Source organism: Cetorhinus maximus, chromosome 5 (genome assembly GCF_964194155.1).
Source record: "Cetorhinus maximus chromosome 5, sCetMax3.hap1.1, whole genome shotgun sequence".
Classification (NCBI taxonomy): Eukaryota; Metazoa; Chordata; class Chondrichthyes; order Lamniformes; family Cetorhinidae; genus Cetorhinus; species Cetorhinus maximus.
This window is the reverse complement of record NC_135883.1, coordinates 48755823-48777189: the sequence shown is the minus strand read 5'-3', so window position 1 is coordinate 48777189 and position 21367 is coordinate 48755823. Positions and strand designations below refer to the sequence as shown.

Below are 21367 nucleotides of genomic sequence, written 5' to 3'. Positions count from 1 at the left end.
CATTGGGACTTAGAGTCATTGTCAGGTGAGGCGGTGGATCCCCTGGTGCCCCCCACCAATTCTCCCCTATCCCTTTACCGGAACTCCAGGATTTTTTAGCGAGTAACCGCGGTTGCCGAGACAGGGTCCAGTCAGCCCTGGACCAGGTGCATTCGTTTCCTCTTGTGTTCTGGTCCGTCCGCAAGGCCCTAAATGCCCCAGGACTGGACCAGTACGCTAAGAGAAGGATCCACACGTTTCTCGCTGGGCTTCTGAGGGAGAGGAAGGATTAAAATAGTCCTCTCCTTCTTACACTAGGCATGATGATGGTCGCACATGTTCCTGACAATGAAGACTACCATAGCCAGCCTCAACATCCACGGCAGCAGGGACACACAGAGCAGATTCCAGAACTTTTTGGTTCTCCGGGACAGGAAGTATGCGTTGTGCTTCCTGCAGGAAACCCATACCGTTCCGGGAGACAAAGCTACGTGGCTCCTGGAGTGGCGAGGGGGGGTCTACATGAGTCACCAAGCCTCCAATTCTGGCGGGGTGACTATTTTGTTGGTCCCACATTTTTAACCGGAGATCCTGGGGATCAAGGGGCCTGTGCCAGGCCGGTTGCTGCACCTTACTGTGCGCCTGGGGGGCGCGGCGCTTCACTTTGTGAGTGTGTACGCTCCCCTGGGTGCGCAGCAGCAAGCGAGCTTCTTTGAAGAAGTGTCCACTCAGCTGGGCTCCATCGATGCGGGAGAGTGTATCGTCCTCGGGGGGTCCCCCTCATGTTCCACATTAAAGCCCCCCTCCACGCACTCCTCCCAGGCCAGGTGGATGAAACTGCACCCTCGAGGCCTGGGACCATCACAGTATCCAGCACCGCACGCTAGGTGTGAGTAAGTTACGGGACCTGGTCGGGTCCTTCGACTTGGTGGACGTCTGGCGAAATCTCCATCCTGATTCCAACGTTTTCACCTTTGTGTTACCTGGAGTCGGAGCGTCCAGACTCGACCGTCTTTACATTTCGAAGGCGTACGTGTCCTGCGTTCCGGCGGCTTCTGTGCAGCAGGTGCCGTGCACGGATCACCGTCTGGTGTGGCTGGAACTCGTTCTGTTCTGTGCTCGGATGGGGTCCGCGTACTGGCCCTTTAACAACCTGTTGCTGGAGGATGAGCGGTTCCTGGACTCATTTCGTCGTTTCTGGGCCGGCTGGAGAAGGAGGCGGGGAGGCTTCCCCTCCTTGAGACTATGGTGGGACGTGGGCAAGACTCACGTCCGCATCTTCCATCAGGAGTACGCGAAGAGGTCGACAAAGAGGCGGAAATCCAGGGTCGAGGAGTTGGAGAAGGAGGTGCTCGACCTGGAGGCACGTCTCCGTCAGCCCGATGCGGACCCGGCCCTGCGGCTGGTGTACGATGAGAAGAAGGGTGCGCTGTGGGACCTGCAACTCGTCGGGTCCCGGGGCACGTTCGTGAGGTCACGGATCCGGTTCCTCAAGGACCTGGACAGTGGCTCCCCCTTCTACTCACTAGAAAAAAGGCACGGGGTCCGTCAGCAGCTCCTTACGCTGCTGTCCGACAACGGATCCCTTGTCTCAGATCCGGAGGGCATCAGGGCCATTACCTGAGACTATTACACTGCCCTGTTCTCTCCGGATCCATCCAGCGAGGATGCTTGCTGAGTTTTGTGGGAGGACCTGCCGCAGGTCGGCCCGGAGGGCGCCGGAAAGCTTGACGCCCCTATAAGTCTGGGGGAGCTGACCGGTGCCCTCGACAGCTTCTCCAGGGGCAAATCCCCAGGGCTGGACAGGCTGGCCACGGAGTTCTTAAGGGCGTTCTGGGACGTCCTGGGGAACCAATACACGGAGGTCCTGGGGGAAAGTATCACAACCGGGGAGATGCCCCTCTTGTGGCGCAGGGCGGTCATTACCCTGCTGCCTAAGAAGGGGGATCTCTGCCTGGTCTCCCTCCTCAGTATGGATTACAAGATCTTTGCTAGGGCCATGTCTTCTTGCCTTGGCACCGCGCTGGACCACATGATCCACCCTGACTAGCCCTGACTAGTCCTACACCATCCTAGGCCGCACTATCTTCGACAATATCCGTCTGGTCCAAGATGTCATCTACTTTTCCCAGAGGACTGGCCTATCGAGCACCTTCCTGTCTCTTGACCAGGAGAAGGCGTTCGACAGGGTGGATCACAAATATTTATTTGGGACTCTACGAGCATTCGGGTTCAGGACGCATTTTGTCGCCCGGATCCGACTTCTGTACACTGCCGCAGAGTGCCTAGTTAAGGTTAACGGGTTCCTGACGGCGCCCCTTTGCTTTGGGAGAGGGGTACATCAGGGCTGCCCCCTGTCTGGCCAGTTGTATTCTATCTGAGTGGAGCCTTTCCTGCGCCTCTTGCGGAGGAGGTTGTCAGGATTGATTCTGCGCAGTTCGGGCATCAGGGTGGTCCTCTCGGCTTACACCGATGACGTGCTCCTCATGTTCACCAACCCGGCTGACCTGCGGAGGACGTGCAAGTCCAGGAGGTCTAATCTGCCGCGTCTTCTGCCAGGATCAACTGGGGCAACTGGTCGGTCAGTGGCAGATCGATCCCCTAACCGAGGAGCTCAGGCCTTTCACCTGGTGCAGGACCAGCCTCCTCTACCTGGGGGTCCATCTCTGCCCTGCTGAGGAACCCTGGCCGGCGAACTGGCAGGAGCTGGAGACCAAAGTCACCACTCGCCTGCGGCACTGGACAGGACTGCTCTGAGCGCTGTCTTACCAGGGTCGAGTTCTGGTCATAAACCAGCTGATTGCTGCCATGTTGTGGTACCGGCTGGTCACTTTGACCCCCTCCCCCGGATTTTGTCACAAAAATCCAGAGAATGTTTATCGACTTCTTCTGGGACAAAAGGCTGCACTGGGTCGCTGCTGAGTTTCTGAGTCTCCCGCTTAGGGAGTGCGGACAGGCACTGGTGTGCCTATGTACCCGGGTGGCGACTTACCGTCTTCAGGCCCTGCAGCGATACCTTTACGATGAGCCCCCTCCGTGATGGTGTGCCCTGGTGACGTATTTCTTCTGCCAGGTGCACGGCCTGAATTGGCTTTGTGGCCCCTTGCAGGCATTGCCCATCTTTTGTCAGGACCTGATCAAAGTCTGGAACATGGTCGCCTCGCGATGCAGCTCTCCCCCATCAGGAGTAGTGATTATTGTCAGAGAACCGCTGCTCAGGAATCTGCCCCTCTGCCCTTTTCAGTGGCTGGCGGAGAGGAAAGCTGTGGCTGCCGGGGTGACCAGGATTGCGTATGTGCTGGGTGGCGGAGGAGTGGGCTGGATGCTACCATAGGGGTTGGTGCATCGCAGGTTCTTGGATGTCCAGCTCGCGGCCAACGTCATTCAGGACCTTAGGACGGTCGTGCTCAGCCTCAATGTCATACTGGGTCTTGAGATGGTGCAGGTGCGCGGTGGTCTCCTGTCTGAGCACACCCCAGTTCGGATGGAATTCCACACTGGCCCCTTGGGAGCCAGTGCCCCTCAATCTGAGTCACCTCGTGGAAATGCCCTTGGCACGGAGGGGTTTCCTGTATGGGCTGCTGCACCCCCTTCACTTCATTGCCCTAACTCGCTGCCCGGACACGCCCTGGTGTGCCTTGTTGCCGTCCGGTGGTGGAGGTCCCCGTTGGGGGGCCCTCTATGGAGGTGACCTCCCACTTTCCATCGGGGACCTGAGGTGGAGGGTGTTGCACGCAGCTGTATGGCAGACCATAGGATATGTCGGTTCACGGACTCCCAAGATACCTGCATCTTTTGCGGCCTTGTGGAGTCCGTGGACCATGTTTGTGTTAATTGTGTTAGGCTGCACCCCCTTTTTAGTTTCTTGAAAAGCCTTTTATTACTGTTTTGTTTGCACTTCAGTCCCACGCTCCTTATTCTACGGGCACCCAGTGCAGGGGGGGCCGGGAGGGAGGAGGACCTCCTTGTGAACCTGCTCCTGGGCCTGGCCAAATTGGCCATTAACAGGTCCAGGCAGCGGGCGATCGATGGGGTCGTCTGACCCGACCGTCTGTCCCTCTTCCGCGGCTATGTTCGCGGCCGGGTGTCCCTGGAGAGGGAGCACGCGGTGTCTGCCGGCACCGTCGAGGCCTTCCATACTCGGTGGGCACCGCGGGGACTGGGGTGCTTTATTGACCCCCTTAACCACATTTTGATTTAATGTTTGTAAGTTTCCTTTAAATTTTGTCTTTTGTTTTTGCAGTTTCCCTTTAAGGGGTGCTTTATTGTCCCTGATTTTGTTAATTTAGTTTAATTGCTTTGACTCAAAAGAGCTACTTTTACCCAACTTTCCTAACCCTGCTTTCGGGGTCCTGCTGTATGGCAGTGGCACCTTCCTCGGCCTGTGAAGCTGGAGCTGCGGAAGATGGGATTCGGATGGGCTGGTCACTCCCATAGTCACCTGGGTGGATGGCTCCAAAGTGTGCACCTGCTGATCCTCCCAATAGGTGCCCGAGGGCCCCTGGCTGACTCCGTGAGTGAAAAGGTAGCTGGAGTGAGAACGAGCTGCCCTGCACCCCTCTCGCGTACACACTGTTGGAGACCAACTATGGCATCAGTGATGGAGTTAAGCACGCGCATCAGTGCAGGAGTGACGCCCTGGATCAAGGTCTCCATGGTGGCTGCCATCCTGCCAGTGTTGACCTCAGTGCATTGCAATGCCGGCGCTATCACCTCAACCTGAAGGTGGACAGACTCCTCCATCGTGCCTTGCAATCTGAGGAGTGCAGCGGACATCCCTTCCTGATGTTCCTGAGCTTGCCTTTGCAGCCCCAGCAACTGTGACATGACCGAGTCCAGAGGCTCATCATCTGGCTTGGACTCAGCAACATTCTGGCCTCCTGCAATTCTCCGAATGCTGGGAAGTCCCTGCCGCCGCCTGCTGTGGATCAGAAAGTGCGATGTGTTCACCAGATTGTGATCTCGAGGCTACTCTAAAGCTAGGTCCCACCGAGGTGTGCGTCTCTGCACTGGTGGAGGGTGTGGGTGAGCGCTGTGATGGGATTTCAGGGAGCGTGCTTTCAGTTTCCTCTTCAGAGGTTTCTTCCGAGCTTGATTGGAGGCCCTGGGACATGGACTTTGTCGGCTGTTTGGCAGATGTGCCTGCGAAAGCAAGTGGAGATAATTAGTGCATTGCTTTGGCCTGTGAAACAGGACACATTACTCGCAGCATGGTTATCTGATGGATGTTGCATTGCTGGATCCTCACTTGGTAGATCAGCACCGACCTCACCGTCAGCACAGGGCCGATTCCGGTCATCGCTGGCCAGCCTGATGGCTCTGTTTTCGAAGTCTGTCAGAACTTTGATCTCCAGCATCCCTCCACCTGTCTGCGACCTTTCCCTCCTGTTGTTAGCCAGTTCGTCCTGCATGGATAGAGATGGGGAGAGTTTATCAGGACACCCGCTGAGCCAGATGATAAGTGTGGGTGGTGAGTGGTCCCATGGATGGGATGAGGACAATGATGATGCGTGTGAAAGAATGAATGGTGATGTCCCTTGAGTGAGGGCCCTGTGGATGTGTGATGGCTTTGTGAGTGTGTGAGTTGGGAATGATGAAAGGAGTGACTTACCCTGATGGAAGGGAGATCATTCATCCTCTTGCAGCACTGGGTGGCTGTCCTCCTATGCAGGGCATTTGCACTGACCAGTGCTGCCACCACCTCCCAAGCTGGGTTGGTGACTTTGTTGCCCATCCTGCGGCCAGAGTGGGGGTAGAGCACATCCCGACGGGCCTCCATGGCATCCATCATTGAAGTGGGGGGGCTGCAGTCTTTTTTCCTTTGCGGGCCATGTCTCCCAGGCAGGGGTTGTGAGCTGGTGACGATGAGCACTTTGCTAGGGGCTACCTTTTAAAGATGGCAGCCAGCGTGATGCAACAGCGGGCGATGGAGGGTGGGCAAATGAGAGCCCGCTTGCCATGGAAATGGCGGGTTTTGCAGGCTCAGGATGATACAGCGTGAAAAACTGCCATTTTTGCCAACAGGTAGGACTCTGTTTTACCCTCCCACTGATGAATCTGTGCTCCTCCATGTTGAACACCACTTGGAGGAAGTACTGAAGGTGGCAAGGGCCACCCAAATGGAATTTACTCTGGGTGGGGGACTTCAATGTCCATCACCAAGAGTGGCTCGGTACTACCACTACTGACCGCGCTGGCTGAGCCCAAAAGGACATAGCTGCTAGACTAGGTCTGTGGCAGGTGGTGAGTAACTCACCTCCTGACTCCCCAAAGCCTGTCCACCATCTACAAGGCACAAGTCAGGAGTGTGATGCAATACTCGCCACTTGCCTGGATCCGTGAGGCTCCCGCAACACTCAAGAAGCTTGACACCATTCAGAACAAAGCAGCCTGCTTGATTGGCACCACATCCACAAACATTCACTCCCTCCACCACCGACGCACAGTGGCAGCAGTGTGTACCATCCACAAGATGCACTGCAGGAATTCACCAAGGCTCCTTAGGTAGCACCTTCCAAACCCACGGCCACTACCACCTAGAAGGACAAGGACAGCGGACATATGGGAACATTACCACCTGGAAGTTCCCTTCTAAGTCACTCACCATCCTGACTTGGAAATATATCGCCATTCCTTCACTGTCGCTGGGTCAAAATCCTGGAACTCCCTCCCTAACAGCACTGTGGTTGTACCTACACCACATGGACTGCAGTGGTTCAAGAAGGCAGCTCACCACCACCTTCTTAAGGGCAATTAGGGATGGGCAATAAATGCTGGCCCAGCCAGTGACACCCACATCCCATGAATGAATAAAAAGTAACTGTGTAAGCACATCTGAGAAGGACATCAGCCACATTGAGAGGAGTGCCACCTCAGTCCTTAAAGACTCCATCAGCACTGCCCTAACCACAACCCCTATTGTCTTCCAGAACTGAGGTGGCACCATGTAGTAGTATCACGTTAGGATCTTACTCTTCTACTTTAGTGCTTGGAAATCCCCATCCTTTTTGTAATAGCCAAATTATTAATGTTGAGCAAATGGGTATTATCATTCCAAAAATCCTCAGCTGGGCAATATCATAGGATTTCCCTTGAGCTGTCCAAGAAATGGAAACAGGACTTGAGATTTCCAATGTTCTGTTTCACTATGAGCCCAGGCACTCGTTAAGCCAATTGTCAGCCTCTGTCCTTGAGTGATGGGAAGAAGCCTTCAGGCCAGGCCACAGTACAGTCTGTGGTACACCATGAGCAGTGTAGCTATCCTAGATGGCCTGAGAATAAACGCATCATGGCTACTTGAAGGCCAAATTGACATACAGAACAAAGTGTTTGGCATTAGGTACTATCTGAACATTCAGGCAGTGAAACCACTCCCTGTTGATGATAGTTGCTGGGGCTGTGAGACATCACTATCACAGTCTCATGGCATTCATCAACCCTGCACTTGTGGACATTCAGAAGTTAATGGCTTGTTATTCTTTGGTCTTAAGTTGCTGTGATGATAAAACTGATGTAACTCCAGAAAATTCACAATTACCGTTGATTTAATGGGGATGGGTGGGGTGGATGATGATCAATTTTACAGAGTTTTGGGGAGGGTGTGGAGAGGTCAGGTGTTATGACCGAAGCAGTTGGTAAAGCAGAGTTATTTTAAAAATCCTAGAGGGAAACTTTAAACAACTATCATAACCTATAATTTTAAGTATTATGTTTGAGATGCAACTCTAAACTCAGGAATCAGACCACCAGTTCTCAAGGTTTTACATTAAACTAAATGAAACATTTTATTAATTTACACAGGTTAAAATATATGTACACATGGCTACAAATTACTGCTATCATAACTTTTAACAATTTTCCAAACTAATCTCCATTAAGGCAACAGCAACCCATAGACTTAACCAAACACCAGGCAAAGGATTTTCACCTTACGAATTCAAAATGAGGTTCTTTTCACTGTGGAGCCAGTTGGAGGCTTGCAGTTGCCTTTTGATCTTACATTGCCTCTGCCTGCACACCTGAAAACTACTGAAGTTATACCTACCAACCCCATTGAATGTTAATTCTCCTTATATCAACAACCTCTTTGAACTTCACCTTTTAACAATGAAACCCTTTTCACAATACCAATTTTATTAGTAATATAAACATATTGCTTGGTAGCTGCTAGAAAGGCGTCAATTTTCACCCCACTTCTTGAATACTCTGTTCAAAAAATGCATTTGCACACTATTTCTCTTACATATCAAAATTAGTACATATCAAAACACCCAGACTAGCTGGCTTTAATCCAATTAAGACATACCCGCAGATTATACCTCTATTTTAAAAGAAAAATATTTTCCAAAATATATACATTAATAGCTTCTTGACATCAGCCTAAAGTTTCAGGAAATTGCTGTTCCCTGTGAGTAATGGCGGAACTCACTAATGCCATAATTTCCAGGGACTTTACAAACCCTAAGCTACCAATGCTTCATTCAAATAGAGTGAGTTCCCAGCAAATTTTGGACTAATTTTAGTCCTGTTAAAGACAACAGGGCAATAAACTGTTGAGCAGAAGGCATTAGAAATCCCCAATTTTAATTGCTCCACCACTGGTGGCCAAACCTTCAGCTGTTTAATCGCTAACAATTCCCTCGCTAAACCTCTCCTCTTCTCTCTCTTTCTCTCTTTCTCATGTGATCTGGGTATCACTGACAAGCCTAGCATTTGTTGCCCATCTGATCGGTTTAGTCAACCACTTTGCTGTGGGTCTGGAGTCACATGTAGGTCAGACCGGAGACGGATGGCAAGTCCTGAAAGTACATTAGTGAACCAGATGGGCTTTTGCAACAATCAGTGATAATTGTCATGGTCACCATTACTGAGACTAGCTTTATATTATAGAGTTATTAATTGAATTTAAGTTCTATCAGCTGCCGTGGTGGGATTTGAACTCAAGTCCCCAAAGCATTACCTTGGGCCTCGGGATTACTGGTCCACTACACCATGATCTTCCCCCGTTATAAGATGCACCTTAAGACCTTGCCCTTTGATTAACCTTTTCGTCACCTGCCTTAATAACTCCTTACATGGCTCAGTGTCAAATATTGTTTGAGGATCACTTCTGTGAAGTGCCTTGGGACATTGTACTGTGCTAAAGGCACTAAATAAATGCAAGGCATTATTCTGGGAGTGAAAGGGCAGCATGACAACCCACTACAAACACTCAATCACTGCAAAACATGTTTCAGGTAAGATGGTACCTGAAAGAGAGCAGCAGAACTGCCGGTTTATTGCTCTGTCAATACATTTGGTTTGAACTTGTGTCATACATATTCAGAGAAAACTTATATCCCTTATATACAGAGATAAAAACAAAAAACTGCGGATGCTGGAAATCCAAAACAAAAACAGAAACAGAAGTACCTGGAAAAACTTAGCAGGTCTGGCAGCATCGGCGGAGAAGAGTACAGTTGACGTTTCGAGTCCTCATGACCCTTCAACAGAACTAAGTAAAAATAGGAGAGGGGTGAAATATAAGCTGGTTTAAGGGTGGGGGTGGGGGGTGGGGGGGTGGGGAGCAGCGGAGAAGGGTTGGGGTGGTTGTTGGGACAAGCAAGCAGTGATAGGAGGAGATAACCAAAAGATGTCACAGACAAAAGAACAAAGAGGTGTTGATGGTGGTGATGTTATCTAAAAGAATGTGCTAATTAAGAGTGGATAGCAGGACAAGCAAGGTACAGATAGCTCTAGTGGGGGTGGGGTGAAATAAGACTAAAAGGGCATAAAAGGTATAGATAAATGATGGGTGGAATACATTTAAAAATAATGGAAATAGGTGGGAAAAGAAAAATCGATATAAATTATTGGAAAAAAACAAAAAGGAGGGGGAAGAAACGGAAAGGGGGTGGGGATGGAGGAGGGAGTTCAAGATCTAAAATTGTTGAACTCAATATTCAGTCCGGAAGGCTGTAAAGTGCCTAGTCGGAAGATGACGTGCTGTTCCTCCAGTTTGCATTGAGCTTCACTGGAACAATGCAGCAAGCCAAGGACAGACATGTGGGCAAGAGAGCAGGGTGGAGTGTTAAAATGACAAGCGACAGGGAGGTCTGGGTGATGCTTGCAGACAGACCGAAGGTGTTCTGCAAAGCGGTCACCCAGTCTGCGTTTGGTCTCTCCAATGTAAAGGAAACCGCATTGGGAGCAACGAATGCAGTAGACTAAATTGAGGGAAGTGCAAGTGAAATGCTGCTTCACTTGAAAGGAGTGTTTGGGCCCTTGGACGGTGAGGAGAGAGGAAGTGAAGGGGCAGGTGTTGCATATCTTGCGTTCGCATGGGGAGATGCTGTAGCAGGAGGTTGAGGAGTAGGGGTGATGGAGGAGTGGACCAGGGTGTCACGGAGGGAACGATCCCTATGGAATGCCGCCAGGGGGGGTGAAGGGAAGATGTGTTTGGTGGTGGCATGCCCCTTCACTTCCTCTCTCCTCACCGTCCAAGGGCCCAAACACTCCTTTCAAGTGAAGCAGCATTTCACTTGCACTTCCCTCAACTTAGTCTACTGCATTCGTTGCTCCCAATGCGGTTTCCTTTACATTGGAGAGACCAAACGCAGACTGGGTGACCGCTTTGCAGAACACCTTCGATGCTGCCAGACCTGCTGAGTTTTTCCAGGTATTTCTGTTTCTGATTTTGTCCCTTATATACAGTCCGTTTCCAAGCAACAGTGCTTCTGGATAGGTCAATTTTGTAAAAACCTGTATCCAATCAATAAATCACTTCAAAACTATTTTGGGAAATTGTTCAATGATATACTTATGTAGGTGAATTATCTGTTTGTGCACACCTGTCATGGTGCTTCCCACTCATGGGAGTGCACTAAAAATTTACCTTATGGGGTGAATGCTTATTGTTCCATCAGTATTAATGAATAAGATAGCTTTAATCTGCATCATGAAGTTAAAGTGCATCACTGGGAATATCGTGGTAGGTTTTTGTAAATGTGCATCACTGGGAATGTCCAGGTAGGTTTTTGTGTCACTGGGAATGTCCTGGTAGGTTTTTGTTAAAGTATGTCACTGGGAATGTCCGGGTAGGTCTTGTGTCACTGGGAATGTCCGGGAGGGTCTTGTGTCACTGGGAATGTCTGGGTAGGTTTTTGTAAAAGTGTGTCACTGGGAATGTCCGGGTAGGTCTTGTGTCACTGGGAATGTCTGGGTAGGTTTTTGTAAAAGTGTGTCACTGGGAATGTCCGGGTAGGTTTTTGTTAAAGTATGTCACTGGGAATGTCCGGGTAGGTCTTGTGTCACTGGGAATGTCCGGGTAGGTCTTGTGTCACTGGGAATGTCTGGGTAGGTTTTTGTAAAAGTGTGTCACTGGGAATGTCCGGGTAGGTTTTTGTGTCACTGGGAATGTCTGGGTAAGTTTTTGTTAAAGTGTGTCACAGGGAATGTCCAGGTAGGTTATTCCGTCATTGGGAATGTCCGGGTAGGTTTTTGTGTCACTGGGAATGTCCGGGTAGGTTTTTGTGACACTGGGAATGTCCGGGTAGGTCTTGTGTCACTGGGAATGTCCGGGTAGGTCTTGTGTCACTGGGAATGTCTGGGTAGGTTTTTGTTAAAGTGTGTCACTGGGAATGCCCAGGTAGGTTTTTGTGTCACTGGGAATGTCTGGGTAGGTTTTTGTTAAAGTGTGTCACAGGGAATGTCCAGTTAGGTTATTCTGTCATTGGGAATGCCCGGGTAGGTTTTTGTGTCACTGGGAATGTCCGGGTAGGTTTTTGTTAAAGTGTGTCACTGGGAATGTCCAGGTAGCTTTTTGTGACACTGGGAATGTCCGGGTAGGTTTTTGTTAAAGTGCATCACTGGGAATGTCCAGGTAGCTTTTTGTGACACTGGGAATGTCCGGGTAGGGTTTTGTTAAAGTGCATCACTGGGAATGTCCAGGTAGTTTTTTGTTAAAGTGTGTCACTGAGAATGTCCGGGTAGGTTTTGTGTCACTGGGAATGTCCGGGTAGGTTTTTGTTAAAGTGCATCACTGGGAATGTCCAGGTAGCTTTTTGTGACACTGGGAATGTCCGGGTAGGTCTTGTGTCACTGGGAATGTCCGGGTAGGTCTTGTGTCACTGGGAATGTCTGGGTAGGTTTTTGTTAAAGTGTGTCACTGGGAATGCCCGGGTAGGTTTTTGTGTCACTGGGAATGTCCGGGTAGGTCTTGTGTCACTGGGAATGTCCGGGTAGGTCTTGTGTCACTGGGAATGTCTGGGTAGGTTTTTGTTAAAGTGCATCACTGGGAATGTCCGGGTAGGTTTTTGTTAAAGTGTGTCACTGGGAATGTCCGGGAAGGTTTTTGTTAAAGTCTGTCACTGGGAATATCCGGGTACGTTTTTGGGTCACTGGGAATATCTGTGTAGGTTTTTGTTAAAGTGTGTCACTGGGAATGTCTAGGTAGGTTTTTGTGTCACTGGGAATGTCTGGGTCGGTTTTTGTTCAACTGTGTCACTGGGAATGTCTGGGTAGGTTTTTGTTCAACTGTGTCACTGGGAATATCTGGGTAGGTTTTTGTTAAAGTGTGTCACTGGGAATGTCAGAGTAGGTTTTTGTTAACGTGTGTCACTGGGAATATTCTGGTAGTTTTTTGTTAAAGTGTGTGACTGGGAATATCCGGGTAGGTTTTTGTGTCACTGCGAATGTCCGGGCAGGTTTTTGTTAAAGTGCACCACTGGGAATATCCTGGTAGTTTTTTGTTAAAGTGTGTTGCTGGGAATGTCCGGGTAGGTTTTTGTGTCACTGGGAATGTCCGGGTAGGTTTTTGTTAAAGTGTATCATTGGGAATGTCGGGTAGGTTTTTGTGTCACTGGGAATGTCTGGGTAGGTTTTTGTTGAAGTGCATCACTGGGAATGTCCTGGTAGTTTTTGTTAAAGTGTGTCACTGGGAGTGTCCGGGTAGGTTTTTGTGTCACTGGGAATGTCTGGGTAGGTTTTTGTTAAAGTGTGTCACTGGGAGTGTCCGGGTAGGTTTTTGTGTCACTGGGAATGTCTGGGTAGGTTTTTGTTAAAGCGTGTCACTGGGAATGTCCGGGAAGGTTTTTGTTAGTGTGTCACTGGGAATGTCCGGGAAGGTTTTTGTGTCACTGGGAATATCCTGGTAGATTTTTGTTAAAATGCGTCACTGGGAATGTCCACGTAGGTTTTTGTTAAAGTCTGTCACTGGGAATGTCCGGGTAGGCTTTTGTGTCACCGGGAATATCCGGGTAGGTATTTAGGTCACTGGGAATGTCTGGGTAGGCTTTTGTTAAAGTGTGTCACTGGGAATGTTCGGGTAGGTTTTTGTGTCACTGGGAATGTCTAGGTAGGTTTTTGTGTCACTGGGAATGTCTGGGTAGGTTTTTGTTCAACTGTGTCACTGGGAATATCCGGGTAGGATTTTGTTAAAGTGTGTCACTGGGAATGTCCGAGTAGGTTTTTGCGTCACTGCGAATGTCTGGGTAGGTTTTTGTTAAAGTGTGTCACTGGGAATGTCCGGGTAGGTTTTTGTGTCACTGGGAATGTCCAGGTAGGTTTTTGTTAAAGTGTGTCACTGGGAATATCCGGGTAGGATTTTGTTAAAGTGTGTCACTGGGAATGTCCGAGTAGGTTTTTGCGTCACTGCGAATGTCTGGGTAGGTTTTTGTTAAAGTGCACCCCTGGGAATATCCTGGTAGATTTTTGTTAAAATGCGTCACTGGGAATGTCCGGATAGGTGTTTGTTAAAGTGTGTCACTGGGAATGTCCGGGTAAGTTTTTGTGTCACTGGGAATGTCCGGGTAGGTTTTTGTTAAAGTGTGTCACTGGGAATGTCTGGTTAGGTTCTTGTTAAAGTGTGTCACTGGGAATGTCCGGGTCGGTTTTTATGTCACTGGGAATGTCCGGGTAGGTTTTTCTTAAAGTGTGTCACTGGGAATGTCTGCTTTTTTTTTGAGTAAGGTGAACAGAAACCCGGTGTATGCAAATGTTTGTAGTTTACACACTGGTTGTGGTAGCAGTCAGGAGAATATTCGCAAAGGAGCTCTCAACATATCTTGACATCTGGAGTACTGTGTGCAGTTCTGCCCGCCACACTATAGGAAGGATGTGTTTGCACTGGAGAAAATGCATAGGAGATTCACCAGGATGTTGCCTGGGCTGAAGCGTTTCCGCTACGAAGAGAGACTAGATAGGCTGGGGTTATTTTTCCTTAGAACAGAGAAGTCTGAGGGGGGACTTGATTGACGTGTACAAAATTATGAGGGGCATAGATAAGGTAGATAGGAAGAAATGTTTCCCCTTAGTGGAGGGGTCAATAACTAGGGGGCTTAAATTTAAGGTAAGGGGTGGGAGGTTTAGAGGGGATTTGAGGAACATTTTTTCACCCAGAGGGTGGGGGGAATCTGGAACTCACTGCCTGAAAGGGTGGTAGAGGCGGGAACCCTCACAACATTTAAGTATTTAGATGAACACTTGAAACACCATAGCATACAAGGCTATGAGCCAAGTGCTGGAAAATGGGATTAGATGACCAGCGCGGACATAATGGGCCGAGGAACATCTTTCCGTGCTGTAAAACCCTATGACCCTATGACTACTGAGGCTTAATAATAAAAATAAATCACTAGTATTGACATGCTTAAGTGAGAAACCTAAGCCCATGGTACAAGATGCCATCACAGTGTAAGAAAGAGGACAGAAAGCATTGCTTCACTGTCAGTGAACTCAGACTTCCAAAATCTGTAGATAATCGAAGACAGGTGGAGTAAGAGACATAAAGAGATCTACAGTTTTTGTATTTCTAGGAAAGCACACACTAGACTTGGAGGAAGTACAATGTTTTTGATTCCAACAGTGGGAGTTGGAGAGAGGAGGAAAAACAGATGGGATAGCATACACAATAGAATTATAGTTAAAGGAGCAGGAGGCATAATAATTTCAATGAAAATCAAGAAAGGTTGTGATTGCGAGAGAGTTTGAACCTAAGAGACGAGAGAAGGATCTCCCATCCTCTTGTATTCTGAATATTTGCTAGAATATAATAAATTGTTTGAGGTAAATACGATATTGTTCTTTTTCCCAACAGCACTGCATTTCCAAATGGATTTCCGCTTGAATATTCTTTTGTCACCACATTTCGAATGGCTGGCAGTATTATTGATAAAAACTGGAACATTTGGCAAATAAAGGATCCTCTTGGTAATGAGCAAGTTGGTGTGCGAATAAATGGTGAAACCAAGTCAGTGGAGTTTTATGTGCTTGGGCTGGAAGGTAGACTTCAAACCATTACTTTTTCACCAATAGCCAACCTGTTTGACTCTGAATGGCATAAGATTTTAATCAGTGTGGAATCGGACACCATCATTCTTTTTATTGACTGCAAGAGGGTGCAAATACAACCAGTCAAGGCCAAAGGGATTATCAATACCAGAGGAGGTACATTTATAGGGAAATTTAATGACGTTTCTAGGATGCCAGTGCCGGTAAGCACCCTGATTGCTACTTGTTCTCTGTCATTGGTTTCTTTATAAAGCAACACAGTATTGACTAATGAACTTTTTCTTGACTTAAAGCTTAAAGAAAAGACTTTACGGCATTATAAAGCAAACATGTGAATCCAAGGAAGCCTGTCTGCTCAGAGACAGAAAATGCACTACATTGTAAAGAAAGTGTTTTAGGGAGACACTTTCTTCCAAAGAAGCATTTATGAAAATGGGTTGTTATATCACAGGCTGCGATATATCTGAATTATATTGGCAGTTTCACAGACATGTCCGACATCATGCAGATTTCAAGTCTGGTGCAATTTGGTGTAAGACTTGATTAAAACAAAGTTTGAAGGGGAATAAGCGGTCCAGAGTTCAGTTGTGCTAACTGCTTTCACATAGAATTACCACTCATCCAGTTTGACCAATAGTTTATTTTTATGAATTGGCTGCCCACTTATTTATTAATAGACAGTAAATATCCAGTCTATCATGAAACTAATAAATGGGGATTCTGCCAGTATGAGCTAATGTGCAGAGGTAAAGTGAAAGAATTCCCCTTAAGAAAGGGAGTTCTGCCCTTCTCTATTATCCTGCCCTGAAAGGACTGCCTTATGTTGGACACAATTCCCCAAGTGCTGGAAACTCTCAGGTAACTTGCCCAGTTGGTCATCATTCAGGTGATAAAGAGCTGAATGCATGAAGGGGGCAGTGTGGTGTCACGAGCAAAATTTATGTGTTCCTTTTTAGGTATTTGTTTGAGACTCAGGACTCCCTGGAGCTCAAAATGCTAAAGGTCCCATGGTTTGCAGCAGCTATTTCAATCATCTGTTCGTGATCAAAATTTTTAAAGTATTGTCTTATGTTCATAGTATGCTGGAACATGATAGTGGGTTAACTGGCTATTATAAGGTTCCGAAGGAGAGCCATATTGGATTCAAAATGTTATCTCTGTTTCTCTGTCCACAGATGCTGCCAGAACTGCATTTTCTGTTTCTAATTCAAGGTTGAGTCTGATTCTATCCTCACCTGATAACCAAATGCCCACAATTTACAGCAGAGGTCAATGGATAGCAAACAGTGGTCCTGAATGTTATCCCATTCCCAATGCCACGTCCAATTCTGATGCTCATTGCTGCAGCTCCAGCTGAACTGAATTAACACACCAAAGACCACTAATCAAATCCAGGGCCTTCTTTGTCAATATGACTCATTGTTGCACCCGGAAGCCCATTTCTTTACAAAGTCAACCAGGCAGAGCTACTATGAGTTTTTTAAATGCTTGGCTTTTCACATTTTATCCTTAAACTGGGTACAACAGCTTATTCATTCAGAATGAACACTTCCTGGTATGTGGTGTAGAATGCTGCCATAGTTAAGCCAATGTTCCAGCAGCAATGCTGGTAGTGGCTGGGTCAGTGGATGTCCTGCAATATGTATGATGAAGTACCAGTTTGTGTTAACTTGTAAAGGCTGGTTGGCTTCAGAAAGAAGCTGGTTGCTTGAGGATTGGAGTCACACTAATATTATGTATTGTAAAGAAAGCTGCAACAGGAATGTACATTGTGCTCAGCTGTGAGGGTTTTTATTTGTTGGAGAAAGTCACTCCAATAAATTGGTCAAACATGACTTCCCTTTTACAAAACCATGTTGACTCTGCCTGATTGCCTTGAATTTTCCTAAGTGCCCTGCTATAACATATGCTATAGCTTCTAACATTTTCCCTATGACAGATGTTAGGCTAACTGGCCTATAGTTTCCTACTTTCTATCTCCCTCCCTTTTTGAATAAAGGAGTTATATTTGCTATTTTCCAATCTAATGGAACCTTCCTGAATCTAGGGAATTTTGGAAAATTAAAACCAGTGCATCAACTATCTTACTAGCCACTTCTTTCAAGATCTTAGGGTGAAGTTCATCCGGACCTGGGGATTTCGTCAACCTGCAGTCCCAACAATTTGCTCAATACCACTTCCCTGGTGATTGTAATGATCCCGAGTTCCTCCGTTCCTTCCATTTCCTGATTTACAGCTATTTCCGGGGTATTACTTGTGTCCTCTATAGTGAATACCAAAGCAAAATACCTGTTTAATTCATCCGCCATCTCCCCACTTTCCATTATCAATTCCCCAGATGCACTCTATAGGACCAATGCTCACTTTGTTAATTCTTTTCTTATTTAAATATCTATAGAAACTCTTACTATCTGTCTTTATATTACTAGCTAGCTTTCTCTGATGCTCTAATTTTTCCCTCCTTATTCATTTTTTTGTCTTTCTTTGCTGTTCTGTATATACTTCCCAATCTTCTGACCTGCCACCCGTCTTTGCGTAATTATATCCTTTTTCATTAAATTTGATACTGTCTTTAACTTTTTTAGTTAACCATGGATGGGGGGCCCTCCCCTTGGAATTTTTCTTTCTCATTGAAATGCATATATTCTGTGTATTCTGAAATATCCCTTTAAATGTTTGCCACTGAACTTTTATTGACATATCCCTTAGCCTCATTTGCCAGTTCATTCTGCTTTCATGCCCTCATAATTGCTCTTATTTAAGTTTAAAATACTAGTCTTGGACACACTCGTTTCTTCCTCAAGGTGAATGTAAAATTCAATCATGTTATGATTGCTGCTACCTAGGGGTGCCTTCACTGGGAGGTTATCAATCAATCTTGTTGCTCAATACCAGGTCTAGTATTGCCTGCTCTCTGGTTGGCTCCAGAATGTGCTGTTCTAAGAAACTATCCTGAAAACATTCTATGAACTCCCCATCTATGCTACCTTTGCCCATCTGATTTTTCCAGGTCCCAATCTATGTCATCTTGTAGCCATGTTTCTCTAATGGCTATCAGATCATACTTATTTATTTCTATTTGTGCTATTAGTTCATCTGTTTTGTTTCGAATGGAACATATGTTTAGATGCAGAGCCTTTAGTTTTGTCCTTTTATTATTTTTATAGTGTCTAGCCTTATCTGCTGATTTACTCTTAGATTTGTACTCTCTTTCCCTTCCTGTCACAGTCTGTTTATCATTTCCCATATTAATGCTGGTCTCTCTTGCCTTGTCTCTACTCTTTGGTTTACCACATCTTACCAAATTTGATCCCTTGTCCCCACTATTCAGTTTAAAACCCTCTCTACTTCCCTAGTTAGGCAGCTCATGAGGACACCAGCCCAGCATGGCTCAGGTGTAGACCATCCCAACGGTACAGCCCCCACTTTCCCCAGTACTGGTGCCAGTGCCCCACAAACCAGAACCCACTTCTCCCACACCAATTTTTAAGCCACACTTTCATTTCTCTAATCTTATTTGTCCTATGCCAATTTGCACATGGCTCAGGTAATAATCCAGAAATTATTACCTTTGGGACTCTGCTTCTTAATTTGGTCCCTAGCTCGTCATACTGACTATGCAGAACCTCTTCCTCATCCTGCCTATGTTGTTGGTACCTACATGAACCATGACATTGTATCCTCCTCCTCCCATTGCAAGTTACTCTCCAACCCTGAGAAGATGTCCCAAACCCTGGCAGTGGGCAGGCAACAAAGCCGTCTGGACTCTCGTTCTTTGCGACAGAGAACAGTGTCAATCCCCCTCACTATACCGTCCCCTACTACCACTGTATTCCTTTTTGCTCCCCCCACTTGGATGGTTTCCTGTACCACGGTGTCATGGTCAATTTTCTCATCCACCCTGCAGACACCACTCTCATCCAAACAAGCTGAGAGAACCTCAAACCTGTTGGACAATTGCAGAGGCTGATACTCCTGCCCACTGGGTCCCCTTACCTGCCTCAATTGCAGTCACATCCTCCTGTCCCTGGCCACTGACCAAATCAGAAGACCCTATCCTAAGTGGTGTGACTACCTCCTGGTACAAAGCATCCAGGTAACTTTCCCCCTCCCTGACGTGTTGCAGAGTCTGTAGCTCAGCCTCCAGCTCAACGACTCTGAGCCGAAGTTCCTCAAGCCACGAACACTTACTGCAGATGTGTTTGCCCTGGATTACAATGTTATCCAGGAGCTCCCACATGCTGCAGCCTTGATACATCACCTGTCCTGCCATCCTTAATGGTTTTTAAATAATTACTTAATTAATCACTTATTTAACTTGCTTTCCTATATATTTTATTAACTTTACCATCAAATTGTGTACTATTTTAAACCATAAGGATAGAATAGAACTTACCCACTTATCAGATACTCAACAAACAGCTAGCTCATTTCCCTGTTGTAGAGGAAGAACCAATTTCTATGGGGTGAGAAAGATAGAAAGAGGAAACAAACAATTCCTTCCCCCCCCCTCCCCCACCCCCATCACCAAACTCCAATTCTTCACTCAGTTCGTCAGCTGCATTCCGTTTGCCATGGCACATCAAAGGGGAGTGACACTTGAAGAGGCAGAGCCTGAGGAACACCCCATGTCACTGGAGGAGGGAGAGGAGCAGGATGAGGGAGAAGAAGGGCCAGGGGACTGAGAGGAAGAGGACTCAGGAGGGTGGACATTAGAGACATTGTGGTGGAAGGGCCCAGGACATTGGGAAAGATTCCTGTGGGGGACTTAGTGATTCAGCAACAGTTCAGCTGAAGAACCCTGGGTAACTGATAATAGCCTGGTGCTGGAAGAGATCTGAGCCTTCATGTGGGGTTTGACCAATCCAACATCCTTCACAATGTAGCTGTTGAACTATTGGCTACAGTCTCCGTTAGTTAGAATCTGATGAATTCTGTCTACATTGTAAATACTGTTTGATGTAGAATTGTAAATAGCATGCAAACCATTGCATAAACCAGTTAGTTTAATGTAATAGTGAGTGAGATACTTTATTCACCAAACACATATATAATACAGCACAGTGACCCACTCAGTGATCAATGTGACATGGTGTCTTGTGAACACACACATGCTTACGCAATGATCCCCTTGTTACCTCAGAGGAAGTGGAGGCAGCTCCTATTTCTGGCCATGTAGCTGTAAGGACCGTGGCAGTCAGCCTCATTGTGCAGGGACCCATTGGGACCTCACCTGCAACAGTGCTGCCTGTATCTCTGCAGGTTCAGCCACCATTGGGAGCAGTACCACAGATGTTTCCTCTATCAGAGGTGCTGGGGAAATCGAGGACAGTGAGGGTCCCTCACTCTGCATAGAACCCTCATCTTCCTCTGGAAATTCCTCAGCCCTTGGTGTGCTCTCCCACTGGTTTGAAAAGGTCTGCTGCTGGCACACAGCTGGCCTCCCTCCAGCAACCACCTGCAGAGTGCCCTGTTCAGGCTTTGTAGCTTCTCACATACTCTGCAGACATCAGTGCTCAGACTCTGAACTGATTGATCCAGGCTATGGAGATAGCCATGCACCCTGTGCATGATGTGACACTGCTCCTGCATGGATTTCAGATGCTGCCACATGTGACTCTCCATGAGTTTGCCCACTCTTTCATGGGTGGAATTCATTTGTTGGAATCCCCAAGACAGGGTTGATCTCATCTGGGCAATGGACTCCTCCATTACAGTGGGATACGGTGGTGTAACGGTCATATCAGTGGAATAGTAATCCGGAGGCCCAGGCTAAAGCTCTGGGGACATGGGTTCAAATTCCACCAAGGCAGCTGGTGCAATTTAAATTCAGTTAATAATGACCATGAAACCATTGTTGTAAAAACCCATCTGGTTGACTAATGTCCTTTAGGTCAGGTCTGGCCTACATGTGACTCCAGATCCGCAGTAATGTGGTTGACTCTTAAATGCTCTCTGAAATGGCCTAGCAAGCAACTCAGTTGCAGCAAACTGCTACAAGAAGCAATGAAACCAGACGGTCCACCTGGCATCGACCTAGGCACCAGAAATGACAACGGCAAACCCAGCTCTGTCAACCCTGCAAAGTCCTCCTTACTAACATCTCGGGGCCAGTGCCAAA

General features: G+C 47.4%; 1 protein-coding gene across 1 annotated transcript in view; it reads left to right on the top strand.

Annotated features, from left to right (window-relative positions):
- Window positions 1-21367, top strand: part of LOC144681106 (collagen alpha-1(IX) chain-like) — a 68561-nt gene that overhangs the window by 36540 nt on the left and 10654 nt on the right. Inside the window, exon 5 of the mRNA XM_078542838.1 lies at window positions 15053-15402. Within this exon, the coding sequence (XP_078398964.1) occupies window positions 15053-15402 (350 nt within the window). The remainder of the gene's footprint in view (window positions 1-15052; window positions 15403-21367) is intronic.